This window comes from Xiphophorus maculatus, chromosome 14 (genome assembly GCF_002775205.1).
Source record: "Xiphophorus maculatus strain JP 163 A chromosome 14, X_maculatus-5.0-male, whole genome shotgun sequence".
NCBI lineage: Eukaryota > Metazoa > Chordata > Actinopteri > Cyprinodontiformes > Poeciliidae > Xiphophorus > Xiphophorus maculatus.
This window is the reverse complement of record NC_036456.1, coordinates 13,529,277-13,547,875: the sequence shown is the minus strand read 5'-3', so window position 1 is coordinate 13,547,875 and position 18,599 is coordinate 13,529,277. Positions and strand designations below refer to the sequence as shown.

Below are 18,599 nucleotides of genomic sequence, written 5' to 3'. Positions count from 1 at the left end.
CAACCACAGCAGCACCAACCACGACAACAGCAACTCCAACCACAACCACAGCTACTCCAACCACAACCACAGCAGCTCCAACCACAACTACAGCAGCTAAAACCACAACAACAGCTGCTACAACCACAACCACAACAGCTCCAACCTCAACCACAACGGCTCCAACCACAACAACAGCGGCTCCAACCACAACTACAGCTGTGTCAACCACAACCACAGCTGCATCAACTACAACCACAGCGGCTCCAACCACAACCACAGCTGCTCCAACCACAACTACAGCTGCTCCAACCACAACCACAACGGCTCCAACCACAACAACAGCTACTCCAACCACGACAACAGCTGCTCCAACAACGTCAACGGCTGCCCCAACCACAACCACAACCACAGCTGCTCCAACCACAACCACAACAGCTCCAACCACAACAACAGCGGCTACAACCACAACCACAACAGCTCCAACCACAACCACAACGGCTCCAACCACAACAACAGCTACTCCAACCACGACAACAGCTGCTCCAACAACGTCAACGGCTGCCCCAACCACAACCACAACCACAGCTGCTCCAACCACAACCACAACAGCTCCAACCACAACAACAGCTGCTCCAACTACAACCACAGCGGCTCCAACCACAACCACAGCTGCTCCAACCACAACTACAGCTGTGCCAACAACAACCACAGCTGCATCAACCACAACCACAGCCGCTCCAACCACAACTACAGCTGTGCCAACCACCGCGGCTCCAACCACAACCACAACAGCTCCAACTACAACTACAGCTGTGCCAACCACCGCGGCTCCAACCACAACCACAGCTGTTCCAATTACAACTACACCTGTGCCAACCACAACCACAGCGGCTGCAACCACAACCACAACCACAGCTGCTCCAACTACGACAGCTGCACCAACCACAATTGAACCAACGACAGCCACAGTTGCTCTAACAACCACAGCACCTCCAACAACAACAACAGCTGCTACAACCACAACCACAGCTGCTTCATCCACAGCAACAGCTGCTCCAACCACAACCACAACAGCTCCAACCACAACAACATCTGCTCCAACCACGACTACAGCTGCTCCAACCACGACAACAGCTGCTCCAACCACAACAGCAGCTAACACCACAAGAACAGCTACTCCAACCACGACAACAGCTGCTCCAATCACGACAACAGCTGCCCCAACCACAACCACAACCACAGCTGCTTCAACCACCACCACAACAGCTCCAACCACAACAACATCTGCTCCAACCACGACTACAGCTGCTCCAACCACGACAACAGCTGCTCCAACCACAACAGCAGCTAACACCACAACAACAGCGGCTCCAACCACAACAGCTCCAACCACAACCACAGCTGCTCCAACCACAGCAACAGATGCTCCAACCTCAACCACAACGGCTCCAACCACAACAACAGCTACTCCAACCACGACAACAGCTGCTCCAACCACGACAATGGCTGCCCCAACCACAACCACAGCCACTCCAACCACAACTACAGCTGTGCCAACCACGACAACAGCTGCTCCAACAACGTCAACGGCTGCCCCAACCACAACCTCAACCACAGCTGCTCCAACCACAACCACAACAGCTCCAACCACAACAACAGCTGCTCCAACCACAACCACAACGGCTCCAACCACAACAACAGCTACTCCAACCACGACAACAGCTGCTCCAACAACGTCAACGGCTGCCCCAACCACAACCACAACAGCTCCAACCACAACAACAGCTGCTCCAACCACAACCACAGCTGCACCAACCACTACCACAGCGGCTCCAACCACAACAACAGCGGCTCCAACCACAACCACTGCTGCACCAACCACAACCACAGCTGCACCAACCACAACCACAGCCGCTCCAACCACAACTACAACTGTGCCAACCACCGCGGCTCCAACCACAACCACAACAGCTCCAACCACAACCAAAACCACAGCTACTCCAACTACAACAACAGCTGCTAAAACTACAACCACAGAAGCTCCAACCACAACCACAGCTGTTCCAACCACAACCACTGCAGCTGCAACCACAACCACAGCGTCTGCAACCACAACAACAGCAGCTACAACCACAATTACTGCTGCTCCAACCACAACAACAAATTCTCCAACCACAACCACTGCACCTCCAGCATTAATAAGGCTGCTGATTTTTAAATCTGTTGATGTATTCACCACAGATTTGGCAGACCCATCAACATCAGCATTCCAAACACGTTCTGGACACATACGGAATAGTGTATGTTTACCCTTCTTACTCCCATAACAATTTCCATTAACAAAAAAAAATAATAATTATATATCAAAATCCTATTGTATGCCTATGAAGGATATTTTGTGTCTGTTCAGCATAAAAATGTGAAATAAATTTTCTTCTATTTTAAGAAAATACAAAGGAATCTTATAAATATTGTAAGTCCTGCTTACCTATAATGTGGTTTTAAATATACGGAAGAGGATTAGGGCCACCGAAAAGAAAGAACGAATTCTGAGTCAGAATTCGATTAAACTCAGAATTTTGACATTAATCTCAGAATTTTTGACTTTAAACTCAGAATTTTGACTTTAGATTTTCTACCTGAACCAATAAAAACCAAATGTATTCACTGAGCTAATGTTCTTAGTTTTAATGTTTTAACAGCATTCTGAGAAATACATTTTCAAAAACTGTACAATTAAATTCCTTCTCTTTTTTTCATGTAGCTTGACCCACTTTTCAGAAATGTGTTCCCTTCATTCCAAAAGACTGGAGCTATGGCATTCAGGTAATTTCTTTGTAGTTTGCACAACAAATCGTGAACATCATCTTAAGACAGTTGTAGACTTTAACTAACTATACTACACTTTTCCAGAGCGGGCTCAATCATCAACTCTGTGGACCTTGAATTTGAGTCATCTTCTACTCCTAATGATACACTTGTCTCAGAGACGTTGGTTAACCAGCCTTCAATAATGGCAGAATTTCACATAGATCCTGCGACCGTTTCTGTCAGCAACACAGGTAAGACAAAATGATACATTCAAGAAAATCAAATATTTGTGCAACAAATGAAAAAAGAAACACTGACAGAAATGTTAGAGAACATTGAAAAATTATAACGGAATTGAGTTACATCACTTGAATGTTCGTAGAAAACATCAATCAAACTTTAATAAAGAGGAAAACTTTAGAATAATTTTGAATAAATTTTAGAAACAAACTTAAAAAATGTTGTTCCTCTAAACTGTGAAGTCATACTAACTGCAACAAATATTACAGTAACTGACACCACGACAACAGCTGCTCCAACAACAACCACAGCTGCTCCAACTACAACAATGGCTGCTCCAACTACAAGAACAGCTGCTCCAACTAAAACCACAACAGCTCCAACCACAACCACAGTTAGTCCATCTACAACCACAGCTGCTCCAACCACAACTACAGCTGTGCCAACCACAACCACAGCTGATCCAACTACAACAACGGCTGCTCCAACTACAAGCAGAGAGGCTCCAACTACAACCGCAGCTGCTAAAACTACAACCACAGCATCTCCAACCACAACCACAGCGGCTCCAACCACAACCACAGCTGTGCCAACCACAACCACAGCTGCATCAACTACAACCACAGCATCTCCAACCACAACCACAACAGCTCCAACCACAATCACGGCTGCTCCAACTACAACAATGGCTGCTCCGACTACAACCAGAGAGGCTCCAACTACAACCGCAGCTGCTAAAACTACAACCACAGCTTCTCCAACAACAACCACAGCTGCTCCAACTACAACCACAGTGGCTCCAACCACAACAACAGAAGCTCCAACCACAACCACAGCGGCTCCAACCACATCCACAGCTGCATCAACTACAACCACAGCATCTCCAACCACAACCACAACAGCTCCAACTACAACAACGGCTGCTCCAACTACAACCAGAGAGGCTCCAACTACAACCGGAGCTGCTAAAACTACAACCACAGCTTCTCCAACAACAGCAGCTCCAACCACAACCACAGCTTCTCCAACAACAGCAGCTCCAACCACAACCACAGCGGCTCCAACAACAGCAGCTCCAACCACAACTACAGCTGCTCCAACCACGACAACAGCTGCTCCAACCACAATGACAGTTGCTTCAACCACAACAGCGGCTAAAACCACAACAGCGGCTAGAACCACAACGACAACAGCTCCAACCATAAGAACAGCTGCTCCAACCACAACTACAGCTGCTCCAACTACAACAACAGCGGCTCAAACCACAACCACAACAGCTCCAACCACAACCACACTTAGTCCATCTACAACCACAGCTGCTCCAACCACAACTACAGCTGTGCCAACAACAACCACAGCTTCTCCAACCACAACCACAGCTGCTCCAACTACACCAACGGCTGCTCCAACTACAACCACAGAGGCTCCAACTACAACCACAACACCTCCAACCACAACCACAGCTGCTCCAACCACAACCACAGCTACTCCAACCACAACCACAGCGGCTCCAACCACAACCACAGCAGCACCAACCACAACCACAGTGGCCCCAACCACAACCAAAGCGGCTCCAACCACAAGCACAGCTGCATCAACTACAACCACATCTGATCCAACCACAACCACAGTTCCTCGAACTACAACCACAGCACCTCCAACCACAACCACAGCTTCTCCAACCACAACTACAGCTGTGCCAAACACAACCACAGCTGCATCATCTACAACCACAGCAGCACCAACCATAACCAGAGCTTCTCCAACCACGACCACAGCTGCTCAAACCACAACAGCAGCTAAAACCACAACAACAGCTCCAACCACTACAACAGCTGCTCCAACCACTACAACAGCTGCTTCAACCACAACAACAGCTACTCCAACCACAACGGCTAAAACCACAATCACAACAGCTCCAACCACAACCACAGTTAGTCCATCTTCAACCACAGCGGCTCCAAAAACAACGACAGCTGTGCCAACCACAACCACAGCTACATCAACTACAACCACAGAATCTATAACTACATCTTCTCCAACTACAACCACAGCGGCTCCAACAACAACAGCTGCTCTAACCACAACCACAGCTGCTCCAACAACAACCACATCTTCTCCAACTACAACCACAGTGGCTCCAACAACAACAGCTGCTCCAACCACAACCACAGCAGCTCCAACCACAACCACAGCTGCTCCAACCACAACCACATCAGCTCCAACCACAACTACAGAGGCTCCAACCACAACCACAGCTGCTCCAACCACAACCACAGTTCCTCCAACCACAACTACAGCTGCTCCAACTACAACCACAGCGTCTCCAACCACAACTACAGCTATGCCAACCACAACAGCTTCCCCAACCACAACAACAGTAGCTCTGACAACAACAACAGCAACTCCAACCACAACCACAGCTGCTCCAACCACAACCACAGTTCCTCCAACCACAACTACAGCTGCTCCAACTACAACCACAGCGGCTCCAACGACAACCACAGTTCCTCCAACCACAACTACAGCTGCTCCAACTGCAACCACAGCGTCTCCAACCACAACTACAGCTATGCCAACCACAACATCTTCCCCAACCACTACAACAGTAGCTCCGACAACAACAACAGCAACTCCAACCACAACCACAGAAGCTACAACTACAGTACCTCCAACCACAACAACAGAGACAACAACAGAGGCTCCAACCACAAATACAGTACCTCCAACCACAACCACAGCTTCTCCAACCACAACACCTGCACCAACCACGACAACATCTGCTCCAACAACAACTGCATCTATAACAATTTCTACAACAGTACCAACTACCATTAGCACAAATGAGATGAGAGTTTTCCGCCGGATGAACTTCAGGTCTCCTACTGATACCTTTACCAACAATCTTGAAATCAAGTCTTCAGATTCTTTCAGCCAACGATCCCAACTTTTATGGAATCGTGTAAGTTTTATTCTCTTGATATCCTAATTTTTTCTATGTTTTTTTTTTTAAAAATCAGACAAAATTATACTGTCTTACAATGGTATAGCAGTAGTCCTTGTATTATTATCTTGTAGCAATAAAATCCTGCTTTAGAATCCAGATAGGAAACAGAACCTTATTTTATCAAGAAAAATATACACAATTGTTAGATGGATTAAAACATTATTTAAAGATGAGGGAAATTTGGAACTAAGTTTTATTGCAAAAAAATATATATTGTAATAAGAAAATACAATGATCTTTTACCACTCAAATATTTTAAGTGATTGTATTAATTACATACCTTCTCAATGTTTTGAAGTAGGATGAGTCATGATAATGTATTGTTTTATCCTGTAAAAGTAGTGTATTTATGTTTTTACTATTTCAAATTCTGAGTTATAATATTGTAAAACAGAGAGCAAGTAATTGATTTCACATCATTTCTTTGCAGCTTCATCCCCTCTACAAAGAAGCATTTAGGTCATTCTTGGGAATGATTATTATCTCATTCAGGTACTGAAATAGAAAAAAAAACACATTTACGTCTTCTAAATTAGCCTTTTGTATGAATGAGTTTTTGTTTTTCTATATTTGCAGAAGAGGATCAGTTATCAACACGCTGGACCTCGAATTTCAAGCAACAGATGTTCCTAGTAATCAAGCAATCGGAAATGTTTTAATCAATGAGGCACCAAACATAACTGAATTCTCCGTGGAAGCGTCATCGGTGTTTGTTGGAGACTTAGGTAAGCAAAGTAAAAAACATCCATGAAAAATTGTAATTCTGTACATTACCAAAACTACTGAAATGTTGAGTGATGCAGTACTGCTTTACTAATGCTCGTATCAAACTACAACCACAGTTCCTTTAACAACAACAACAACTGCATCAACAACAACCACAACTTCTCCGACCACAAAAGAGACACCAACCACAACGACAGCTACTCCAACCACAGCCACAGCTTCTCCAACCACAACACCTGCACCAACCACGACAACATCTGCTCCAACAACAACTGCATCTATAACAATTTCTACAACAGCAGCAACTACCGTTAGCACAAATGAGATGAGAGTTTTCCGCCGGATGAACTTTAGGTCTCCTACTGATACCTTTACCAACAATCTTGAAATCAAGTCTTCAGATTCTTTCAGCCAACGATCCCAACTTTTGTGGAATCGTGTAAGTTTTATTCTCTTGATATCCTAATTTTTTCTATGTTTTTTTTTAAATCAGATAAAATTATACTGTCTTACAATGGTATAGCAGTAGTCCTCGTATTATTATCTTGTAGCAATAAAATCCTGCTTTAGAATCCAGATAGGAAACAGAACCCTATTTTATCAAGAATAAAGAAAATATACACAATTGTTAGATGGATTAAAACATTATTTAAAGATGAGGGAAATTTGAAACCGAGTTTTATTGCCAAAAAAAAAATTGTAATAAGAAAATACAATGATCTTTTACCACTAAATATTTTAAGTGATTGTATTAATTACATACCCTCTCAATGTTTTTGAAGTAAGATGAGTCATGATAATGTATAGTTTTATCCTGTAAAAGTAGTGTATTTATGTTTTTACTACTTTAAAATTCTGAGTTATAATATTGCAAAACAGAGAGCAAGTAATTGATTTCACATCATTTCTTTGCAGCTTCATCCCCTCTACAAAGAAGCATTTAGGTCATTCTTGGGAATGATTATTATCTCATTCAGGTACTGAAATAGAAAAAAAAACACATTTACTTCATCTAAATGAGCCTTTTGTATGAATGAGTTTTTGTTTTTCTATATTTGCAGAAGAGGATCAGTTATCAACACGCTGGACCTCGAATTTCAGGCAACAGATGTTCCTAGTAATCAAGCAATCGAAAATGTTTTAATCAATGAGGCACCAAAAATAACTGAATTCTCGGTGGAAGCGTCATCGGTTATTGTTGGAGACTTAGGTAAGCAAAGTAAAAAACATCCATAAAAAATGTAATTCTGTACATTACCAAAACTACTGAATTGTTGAGTGATGCCATACTGCTTTACTAATGCTCGTATCACACTACAACCACAGTTCCTTTAACAACAATAACAGCTGCTCCGACCACAACTTCACCAACCAAAACCACAGCTACTCCAACCACAACAGTTGCTCCAACCACAACAGAGACACCAACCACAAAAACAGCAGCTCCAACCACAACAACAGAAGCTCCAACCACAACTACAGTAACTCCAACAACAGAGACACCAACCACAACTACAGCTGCTCCGACCACAACAACAATAGCTCTGACGACAACAGCAACTCCAACCACAACAACAGAAGCTCCAACCACAACTACAGTAGCTCCAACCACAACGACAGCAGCTCCAACCACAACCACAGTGGCTGCAACCACTACAGTTTCTCCAACCAAAACCACAGAAGCTCCGACCACAACAACAGTTTCTCCAACCACAAAAACAGTAGCTCCAACCACAACCACAGCTGCTCCAACCACAACAGAGACACCAACCACAACTACAGCTGCTCCAACAACAACAACAGAGGCACCAACCACAACTACAGTAGCTGCAACCACAACCACAGCTTCTCCAACCACAACCACAGCTGCTCCAACCACAACAACAGAGACACCAACCACAACCACAGCAGCTCCGACCACAACAACAGTAGCTCCGACTACAACAACAGCATCTCCAACCACAACAGTTTCTCCATCCACAACAGTAGCTCCGATGACAACAACAGTAACTCCAACCACAACCACAGCTTCTCCAACCACAACCACAGCTGCTCCAACCACAACAACAGTAACTCCAACCACAACCACAGCTTCTCCAACCACAACTACAACTGCTCAAACAACAACAACAGAGGCACCAACCACAACTACAATAACTGCAACCACAACCACAGCTACTCCAAGGACAACAACAGTTGCTCCATCCACAACAACAGTACCTCCGACGGCAACAACAGCAACTCCAACAACAACCACAGCTTCTCCAACCACAACCACAGCTGCTCCAACCACAACAACAATTCCTTCAACCACAACAGCATCTCCAACCACAACCACAGCTGCTCCAACCACAACAATTACTTCAACCACAAGAGCTGCATCAACCACAAACACAGCAGCTCCGGCCACAACAACAGTAGCTCCGACTATAACAACAGCATCTCCAACCACAACCACAGCTGCTCCAACCACAACAATTCCTTCAACCACAAGAGCTGCATCAACCACAAACACAGCAGCTCCGACCACAACCACAGCTGCTAAAACCACAACAACAGAAGCTCCAACCACAACTACAGTAGCTCAAACCACAACAACAGAGACACCAACCACAACCACAGCAGCTCCGACCACGACAACAGAAGCTCCAACCACAACTACAATAGCTGCAACCACAACCACATCTACTCCAAGGACAACAACAGTTGCTCCATCCACAACAACAGTACCACCGACGACAACAACAGCAACTCCAACAACAACCACAGCTTCTCCAACCACAACCACAGCTGCTGCAACCACAACAGTTTCTGCAACCACAAACACAGCAACTCCAACGACAACCACAGCTTCTCCAACCACAACCACAGCTGCTCCAACCACAACAGAAGCTCCAACCACAACTACAGTAGCTCAAACCACAACAACAGAGACACCAACCACAACCACAGCAGCTCCGACTACAACAACAGCATCTCCAACCACAACAGTTTCTCCATCCACAACAGTAGCTCCGATGACAACAACAGTTACTCCAACCACAACCACAGCTGCTCCAACCACAACAACAGTAACTCCAACCACAACCACAGCTTCTCCAACCACAACTACAACTGCTCAAACAACAACAACAGAGGCACCAACCACAACTACAATAACTGCAACCACAACCACAGCTACTCCAAGGACAACAACAGTTGCTCCATCCACAACAACAGTACCTCCGACGGCAACAACAGCAACTCCAACAACAACCACAGCTTCTCCAACCACAACCACAGCTGCTCCAACCACAACAACAATTCCTTCAACCACAACAGCATCTCCAACCACAACCACAGCTGCTCCAACCACAACAATTCCTTCAACCACAAGAGCTGCATCAACCACAAACACAGCAGCTCCGGCCACAACAACAGTAGCTCCGACTATAACAACAGCATCTCCAACCACAACTACAGCTGCTCCAACAACAACAACAGAGGCACCAACCACAACTACAATAGCTTCAACCACAACCACAGCTACTCCAAGGACAACAACAGTTGCTCCATCCACAACAACAGTACCTCCGACGGCAACAACAGCAACTCCAACAACAACCACAGCTTCTCCAACCACAACAATTCCTTCAACCACAAGAGCTGCATCAACCACAACCACAGCTGCTCCAACCACAACAATTCCTTCAACCACAAGAGCTGCATCAACCACAAACACAGCAGCTCCGACCACAACCACAGCTGCTAAAACCACAACAACAGTACCACCGACGACAACAACAGCAACTCCAACAACAACCACAGCTTCTCCAACCACAACCACAGCTGCTGCAACCACAACAGTTTCTGCAACCACAAACACAGCAACTCCAACGACAACCACAGCTTCTCCAACCACAACCACAGCTGCTCCAACCACAACAGAAGCTCCAACCACAACTACAGTAGCTCAAACCACAACAACAGAGACACCAACCACAACCACAGCAGCTCCGACTACAACAACAGCATCTCCAACCACAACAGTTTCTCCATCCACAACAGTAGCTCCGATGACAACAACAGTTACTCCAACCACAACCACAGCTGCTCCAACCACAACAACAGTAACTCCAACCACAACCACAGCTTCTCCAACCACAACTACAACTGCTCAAACAACAACAACAGAGGCACCAACCACAACTACAATAACTGCAACCACAACCACAGCTACTCCAAGGACAACAACAGTTGCTCCATCCACAACAACAGTACCTCCGACGGCAACAACAGCAACTCCAACAACAACCACAGCTTCTCCAACCACAACCACAGCTGCTCCAACCACAACAACAATTCCTTCAACCACAACAGCATCTCCAACCACAACCACAGCTGCTCCAACCACAACAATTCCTTCAACCACAAGAGCTGCATCAACCACAAACACAGCAGCTCCGGCCACAACAACAGTAGCTCCGACTATAACAACAGCATCTCCAACCACAACTACAGCTGCTCCAACAACAACAACAGAGGCACCAACCACAACTACAATAGCTTCAACCACAACCACAGCTACTCCAAGGACAACAACAGTTGCTCCATCCACAACAACAGTACCTCCGACGGCAACAACAGCAACTCCAACAACAACCACAGCTTCTCCAACCACAACAATTCCTTCAACCACAAGAGCTGCATCAACCACAACCACAGCTGCTCCAACCACAACAATTCCTTCAACCACAAGAGCTGCATCAACCACAAACACAGCAGCTCCGACCACAACCACAGCTGCTAAAACCACAACAACAGAAGCTCCAACCACAACTACAGTAGCTCAAACCACAACAACAGAGACACCAACCACAACTACAGCTGCTCCAACAACAACAACAGAGGCACCAACCACAACTACAATAGCTTCAACCACAACCACAGCTACTCCAAGGACAACAACAGTTGCTCCATCCACAACAACAGTACCACCGACGACAACAACAGCAACTCCAACAACAACCACAGCTTCTCCAACCACAACCACAGCTGCTGCAACCACAACAGTTTCTGCAACCACAAACACAGCAACTCCAACGACAACCACAGCTTCTCCAACCACAACCACAGCTGCTCCAACCACAACAGAAGCTCCAACCACAACTACAGTAGCTCAAACCACAACAACAGAGACACCAACCACAACCACAGCAGCTCCGACTACAACAACAGCATCTCCAACCACAACAGTTTCTCCATCCACAACAGTAGCTCCGATGACAACAACAGTTACTCCAACCACAACCACAGCTGCTCCAACCACAACAACAGTAACTCCAACCACAACCACAGCTTCTCCAACCACAACTACAACTGCTCAAACAACAACAACAGAGGCACCAACCACAACTACAATAACTGCAACCACAACCACAGCTACTCCAAGGACAACAACAGTTGCTCCATCCACAACAACAGTACCTCCGACGGCAACAATAGCAACTCCAACAACAACCACAGCTTCTCCAACCACAACCACAGCTGCTCCAACCACAACAACAATTCCTTCAACCACAACAGCATCTCCAACCACAACCACAGCTGCTCCAACCACAACAATTCCTTCAACCACAAGAGCTGCATCAACCACAAACACAGCAGCTCCGGCCACAACAACAGTAGCTCCGACTATAACAACAGCATCTCCAACCACAACTACAGCTGCTCCAACAACAACAACAGAGGCACCAACCACAACTACAATAGTTTCAACCACAACCACAGCTACTCCAAGGACAACAACAGTTGCTCCATCCACAACAACAGTACCTCCGACGACAACAACAGTAACTCCAACAACAACCATAGCTTCTCCAACCACAACAACAATTCCTTCAACCACAACAGCATCTCCAACCACGACAACAGAAGCTCCAACCACAACTACAATAGCTGCAACCACAACCACATCTACTCCAAGGACAACAACAGTTGCTCCATCCACAACAACAGTACCACCGACGACAACAACAGCAACTCCAACAACAACCACAGCTTCTCCAACCACAACCACAGCTGCTCCAACCACAACAACAATTCCTTCAACCACAACAGCTGCACCAACCACAACCACAGCAGCTCCAACCACAACAACCGAAGCTCCAACCACAACTACAGTAGCTCCAACCACAACAACAGAGACACCAACAACAACCACAGCAGCTCCAACCACAACCACAGCGGCTGCAACCACAACAGTTTCTCCAACCACATCTACAGCAGCTCCAACCACAACCACAGCGGCTGCAACCACAACAGTTTCTCCAACCACAACCACAGCTGCTCCAACCACAACAAGAATTCTTTCAACCACAACAGCTGCACCAACCCCAACCACAGCAGCTCCAACCACAACCACAGCAGCTCCAACCACAACTACAATAGCTGCAACCACAACCACATCTTCACCAAGGACAACAACAGTTGCTCCATCCACAACAACAGTACCACCGACAACAACAACAGCAACTCCAACAACAACCACAGCTTCTCCAACCACAACCACAGCTGCTCCAACCACAACAACAATTCCTTCAACCACAACAGCTGCACCAACCACAACCACAGCAGCTCCAACCACAACTACAGTAGCTCCAACCACAACAACAGAAACACCAACCACAACCACAACAGCTCCAACCACAACCACAGCGGCTGCAACCACAACAGTTTCTCCAACCACAAACACAGCAGCTCCAACCACATCTACAGCTGCTCCGACCACAACAACAGTAGCTCCGACGACAAACACAGCAGCTCCAACCACAACCACAGGTGCTCCAACCACAACAACAATTCCTTCAACCACAAGAGCTCCTCCAACCACAACCACAGCTGCTCCAACCACAACAACAATTCTTTCAACCACAACAACAGAGACACCAACCCCAACCACAGCAGCTCCAACCCCAACCACAGCAGCTCCAACCACAACAACAGAAGCTCCAACCACAACTACAGTAGCTCCAACCACAACAACAGAGACACCAACCACAACCACAGCAGCTCCAACCACAACCACAGCTGCTGCAACCACAACAGTTTCTCCAACCACAAACACAGCTGCTCCAACCACAACAGAAGCTCCAACCACAACTACAGTAGCTCAAACCACAACAACAGAGACACCAACCACAACCACAGCAGCTCCGACCACGACAACAGAAGCTCCAACCACAACTACAATAGCTGCAACCACAACCACATCTACTCCAAGGACAACAATAGTTTCTCCATCCACAACAACAGTACCTCCGACGACAACAACAGCAACTCCAACAACAACCACAGCTTCTCCAACCACAACCACAGCTGCTCCAACCACAACAACAATTCCTTCAACCACAACAGCTGCACCAACCACAACCACAGCAGCTCCAACCACAACCACAGCTGCTCCAACCACAACCACAGCTACTCCAACCACAACCACAGCGGCTCCAACCACAACCACAGCAGCACCAACCACAACCACAGCTTCTCCAACCACGACAACATCTGCTCCAACCACAATCACTGTTGCTACAACCACAACAGCAGCTAAAACCACAACAACAGCGGCTACAACCACAACAGTTCCAACCACTACAACAGCTGCTCCAACCACAACAGTTGCTCCAACCACAACCACAGTGGCCCCAACCACAACCAAAGCGGCTCCAACCACAAGCACAGCTGCATCAACTACAACCACATCTGATCCAACCACAACCACAGTTCCTCGAACTACAACCACAGCACCTCCAACCACAACTACAGTTGCTCCAACTACAACCACAACCACAGCTTCTCCAACCACAACTACAGCTGTGCCAACCACAACCACAGCTGCATCATCTACAACCACAGCAGCACCAACCACAACCAGAGCTTCTCCAACCACGACCACAGCTGCTCAAACCACAACAGCAGCTAAAACCACAACAACAGCGGCTACAACCACATCCACAACAGCTCCAACCACTACAACAGCTGCTCCAACCACTACAACAGCTGCTCCAACCACAACAACAGCTACTCCAACCACAACGGCTAAAACCACAACCACAACAGCTCCAACCACATCCACAGTTAGTCCATCTTCAACCACAGCGGCTCCAACAACAACAGCTGCTCCAACCACAACCACAGCTTCTCCAACCACAACACCTGCACCAACCACGACAACATCTGCTCCAACAACAACTGCATCTATAACAATTTCTACAACAGTAGCAACTACCATTAGCACAAATGAGATGAGAGTTTTCCGCCGGATGAACTTTAGGTCTCCTAGTGATACCTTTACCAACAATCTTGAAATCAATTCTTCAGATTCTTTCAGCCAACGATCCCAACTTTTGTGGAATCGTGTAAGTTTTATTCTCTTGATATCCTAATTTTTTCTATGTTTTTTTTTAAAAATCAGACAAAATTATACTGTCTTACAATGGTATAGCAGTAGTCCTCGTATTATTATCTTGTAGCAATAAAATCCTGCTTTAGAATCCAGATAGGAAACAGAACCCTATTTTATCAAGAATAAAGAAAATATACACAATTGTTAGATGGATTAAAACATTATTTAAAGATGAGGGAAATTTGGAACTGAGTTTTATTGCAAAAAAATATATATTGTATTAAGAAAATACAATGATCTTTTACCACTCAAATATTTTAAGTGATTGTATTAATTACATACCTTCTCAATGTTTTGAAGTAAGATGAGTCATGATAATGTATTGTTTTATCCTGTAAAAGTAGTGTATTTATGTTTTTACTATTTCAAATTCTGAGTTATAATATTGTAAAACAGAGAGCAAGTAATTGATTTCACATCATTTCTTTGCAGCTTCATCCCCTCTACAAAGAAGCATTTAGGTCATTCTTGGGAATGATTATTATCTCATTCAGGTACTGAAATAGAAAAAAAAACACATTTACGTCTTCTAAATTAGCCTTTTGTATGAATGAATTTTTGTTTTTCTATATTTGCAGAAGAGGATCAGTTATCAACACGCTGGACCTCGAATTTCAAGCAACAGATGTTCCTAGTAATCAAGCAATCGGAAATGTTTTAATCAATGAGGCACCAAACATAACTGAATTCTCCGTGGAAGCGTCATCGGTGTTTGTTGGAGACTTAGGTAAGCAAAGTAAAAAACATCCATGAAAAATTGTAATTCTGTACATTACCAAAACTACTGAAATGTTGAGTGATGCAGTACTGCTTTACTAATGCTCGTATCAAACTACAACCACAGTTCCTTTAACAACAACAACAGCTGCACCAACAACAACCACAACTTCTCCGACCACAACAGAGGCACCAACCACAACGACAGCTACTCCAACCACAACCACAGCTTCTCCAACCACAACACCTGCACCAACCACGACAACATCTGCTCCAACAACAACTGCATCTATAACAATTTCTACAACAGCAGCAACTACCGTTAGCACAAATGAGATGAGAGTTTTCCGCCGGATGAACTTTAGGTCTCCTACTGATACCTTTACCAACAATCTTGAAATCAAGTCTTCAGATTCTTTCAGCCAACGATCCCAAATTTTGTGGAATCGTGTAAGTTTTATTCTCTTGATATCCTAATTTTTTCTATGTTTTTTTTTTAAATCAGATAAAATTATACTGTCTTACAATGGTATAGCAGTAGTCCTCGTATTATTATCTTGTAGCAATAAAATCCTGCTTTAGAATCCAGATAGGAAACAGAACCCTATTTTATCAAGAATAAAGAAAATATACACAATTGTTAGATGGATTAAAACATTATTTAAAGATGAGGGAAATTTGAAACCGAGTTTTATTGCCAAAAAAAAAATTGTAATAAGAAAATACAATGATCTTTTACCACTCAAATATTTTAAGTGATTGTATTAATTACATACCCTCTCAATGTTTTGAAGTAAGATGAGTCATGATAATGTATAGTTTTATCCTGTAAAAGTAGTGTATTTATGTTTTTACTACTTTAAAATTCTGAGTTATAATATTGCAAAACAGAGAGCAAGTAATTGATTTCACATCATTTCTTTGCAGCTTCATCCCCTCTACAAAGAAGCATTTAGGTCATTCTTGGGAATGATTATTATCTCATTCAGGTACTGAAATAGAAAAAAAAACACATTTACTTCATCTAAATGAGCCTTTTGTATGAATGAGTTTTTGTTTTTCTATATTTGCAGAAGAGGATCAGTTATCAACACGCTGGACCTCGAATTTCAGGCAACAGATGTTCCTAGTAATCAAGCAATCGAAAATGTTTTAATCAATGAGGCACCAAAAATAACTGAATTCTCGGTGGAAGCGTCATCGGTTATTGTTGGAGACTATGGTAAGCAAAGTAAAAAACATCCATAAAAAATGTAATTCTGTACATTACCAAAACTACTGAAATGTTGAGTGATGCCATACTGCTTTACTAATGCTCGTATCACACTACAACCACAGTTCCTTTAACAACAACAACAGCTGCTCCGACCACAACTTCACCAACCACAGCCACAGCTACTCCAACCACAACAACAGTTGCTCCAACCACAACAGAGACACCAACCACAAAAACAGCAGCTCCAACCACAACAACAGAAGCTCCAACCACAACTACAGTACCTCCAACAACAACAACAGAGACACCAACCACAACTACAGCTGCTCCGACCACAACAACAATAGCTCTGACGACAACAGCAACTCCAACCACAACAACAGTGGCTCCAACCACAGCGACAGCAGCTCCAACCACAACCACAGTGGCTGCAACCACAACAGTTTCGCCAACCAAAACCACAGAAGCTCCGACCACAACAACAGTTTCTCCAACCACAAAAACAGTAGTTCCGACGACAACAACAGTTGCTCCAACCACAACAGAGACACCAACCACAACAACAGCATCTCCAACCACAACAATTCCTTCAACAACAAGAGCTGCTCCAACCACAACCACAGCTGCTCCAACCACAACAACAATTCCTTCAACCACAACAGCTGCACCAACCACAACCACAACAGCTCCAACCACAACAACAGTTTCTCCATCCACAACAACAGTAGCTCCGACGAAAACAACAGCAACTCCAACCACAACCACAGCTGCTCCAACAACACCAGCATCACCAACCACAACTACAGCTGCTCCAACAACAACAACAAAGGCACCAACCACAACAACAGTAGCTGCAACCACAACCACAGCTACTCCAACCACAACAGTTTCTCCATCCACAACAGTAGCTCCGACGTCAACAATAGTAACTCCAACCACAACCACAGCTTCTCCAACCACAACCACAGCTGCTCCAACTACAACAACAGCAGCTCCAACCACAACTACATTAGCTCAAACCACAACAACAGAGACACCAACCACAACCACAGCAGCTCCGACCACAACAACAGTAGCTCCGACTACAACAACAGCTTCTCCAACCACAACTACAGCTGCTCCAACAACAACAGAGGCACCAACCACAACAACAGTAGCTCCGACGAAAACAACAGCAACTCCAACCACAACCACAGCTGCTCCAACCACAACCACAGCTGCTCCAACCACAACAACAGCAGCTCCAACCACAACTACATTAGCTCAAACCACAACAACAGAGACACCAACCACAACCACAGCAGCTCCGACTACAACAACAGCTTCTCCAACCACAACTACAGCTGCTCCAACAACAACAACAGAGGCACCAACCACAACAACAGTAGCTCCGACTACAACAACAGCTTCCCCAACCACAACCACAGCTGCTCCAACAACACCAGCATCACCAACCA

General features: G+C 45.1%; 1 protein-coding gene and 3 long non-coding RNA genes across 4 annotated transcripts; all 4 read left to right on the top strand.

The window, feature by feature from the left end:
* Nucleotides 1-23: 23 nt before the first annotated feature.
* Nucleotides 24-14,415, top strand: LOC111611077 (mucin-5AC-like; the record flags this gene model as incomplete). Its single annotated transcript, XM_023346703.1, has 12 exons — nucleotides 24-516; nucleotides 658-794; nucleotides 1,113-1,264; nucleotides 1,379-2,105; nucleotides 4,892-5,013; nucleotides 5,562-5,854; nucleotides 6,617-6,672; nucleotides 6,966-7,205; nucleotides 7,682-7,743; nucleotides 7,828-7,976; nucleotides 8,093-8,166; nucleotides 14,365-14,415. Coding segments are annotated over 12 exons (2,556 nt in total), but the record flags the coding sequence as incomplete, so codon positions are not given.
* On the top strand, nucleotides 2,113-3,380 carry LOC111611250. Its single transcript, XR_002753956.1, has 4 exons — nucleotides 2,113-2,282; nucleotides 2,747-2,808; nucleotides 2,896-3,044; nucleotides 3,303-3,380. It is a non-coding gene; the product is annotated as an uncharacterized LOC111611250 (long non-coding RNA).
* On the top strand, nucleotides 5,766-6,757 carry LOC111611253. Its single transcript, XR_002753959.1, has 3 exons — nucleotides 5,766-5,995; nucleotides 6,471-6,532; nucleotides 6,617-6,757. It is a non-coding gene; the product is annotated as an uncharacterized LOC111611253 (long non-coding RNA).
* A 1,681-nt stretch (nucleotides 14,416-16,096) lies between the features above and the next one.
* On the top strand, nucleotides 16,097-17,376 carry LOC111611249. Its single transcript, XR_002753955.1, has 4 exons — nucleotides 16,097-16,376; nucleotides 16,854-16,915; nucleotides 17,000-17,148; nucleotides 17,265-17,376. It is a non-coding gene; the product is annotated as an uncharacterized LOC111611249 (long non-coding RNA).
* The last annotated feature ends 1,223 nt before the right edge of the window (nucleotides 17,377-18,599 follow it).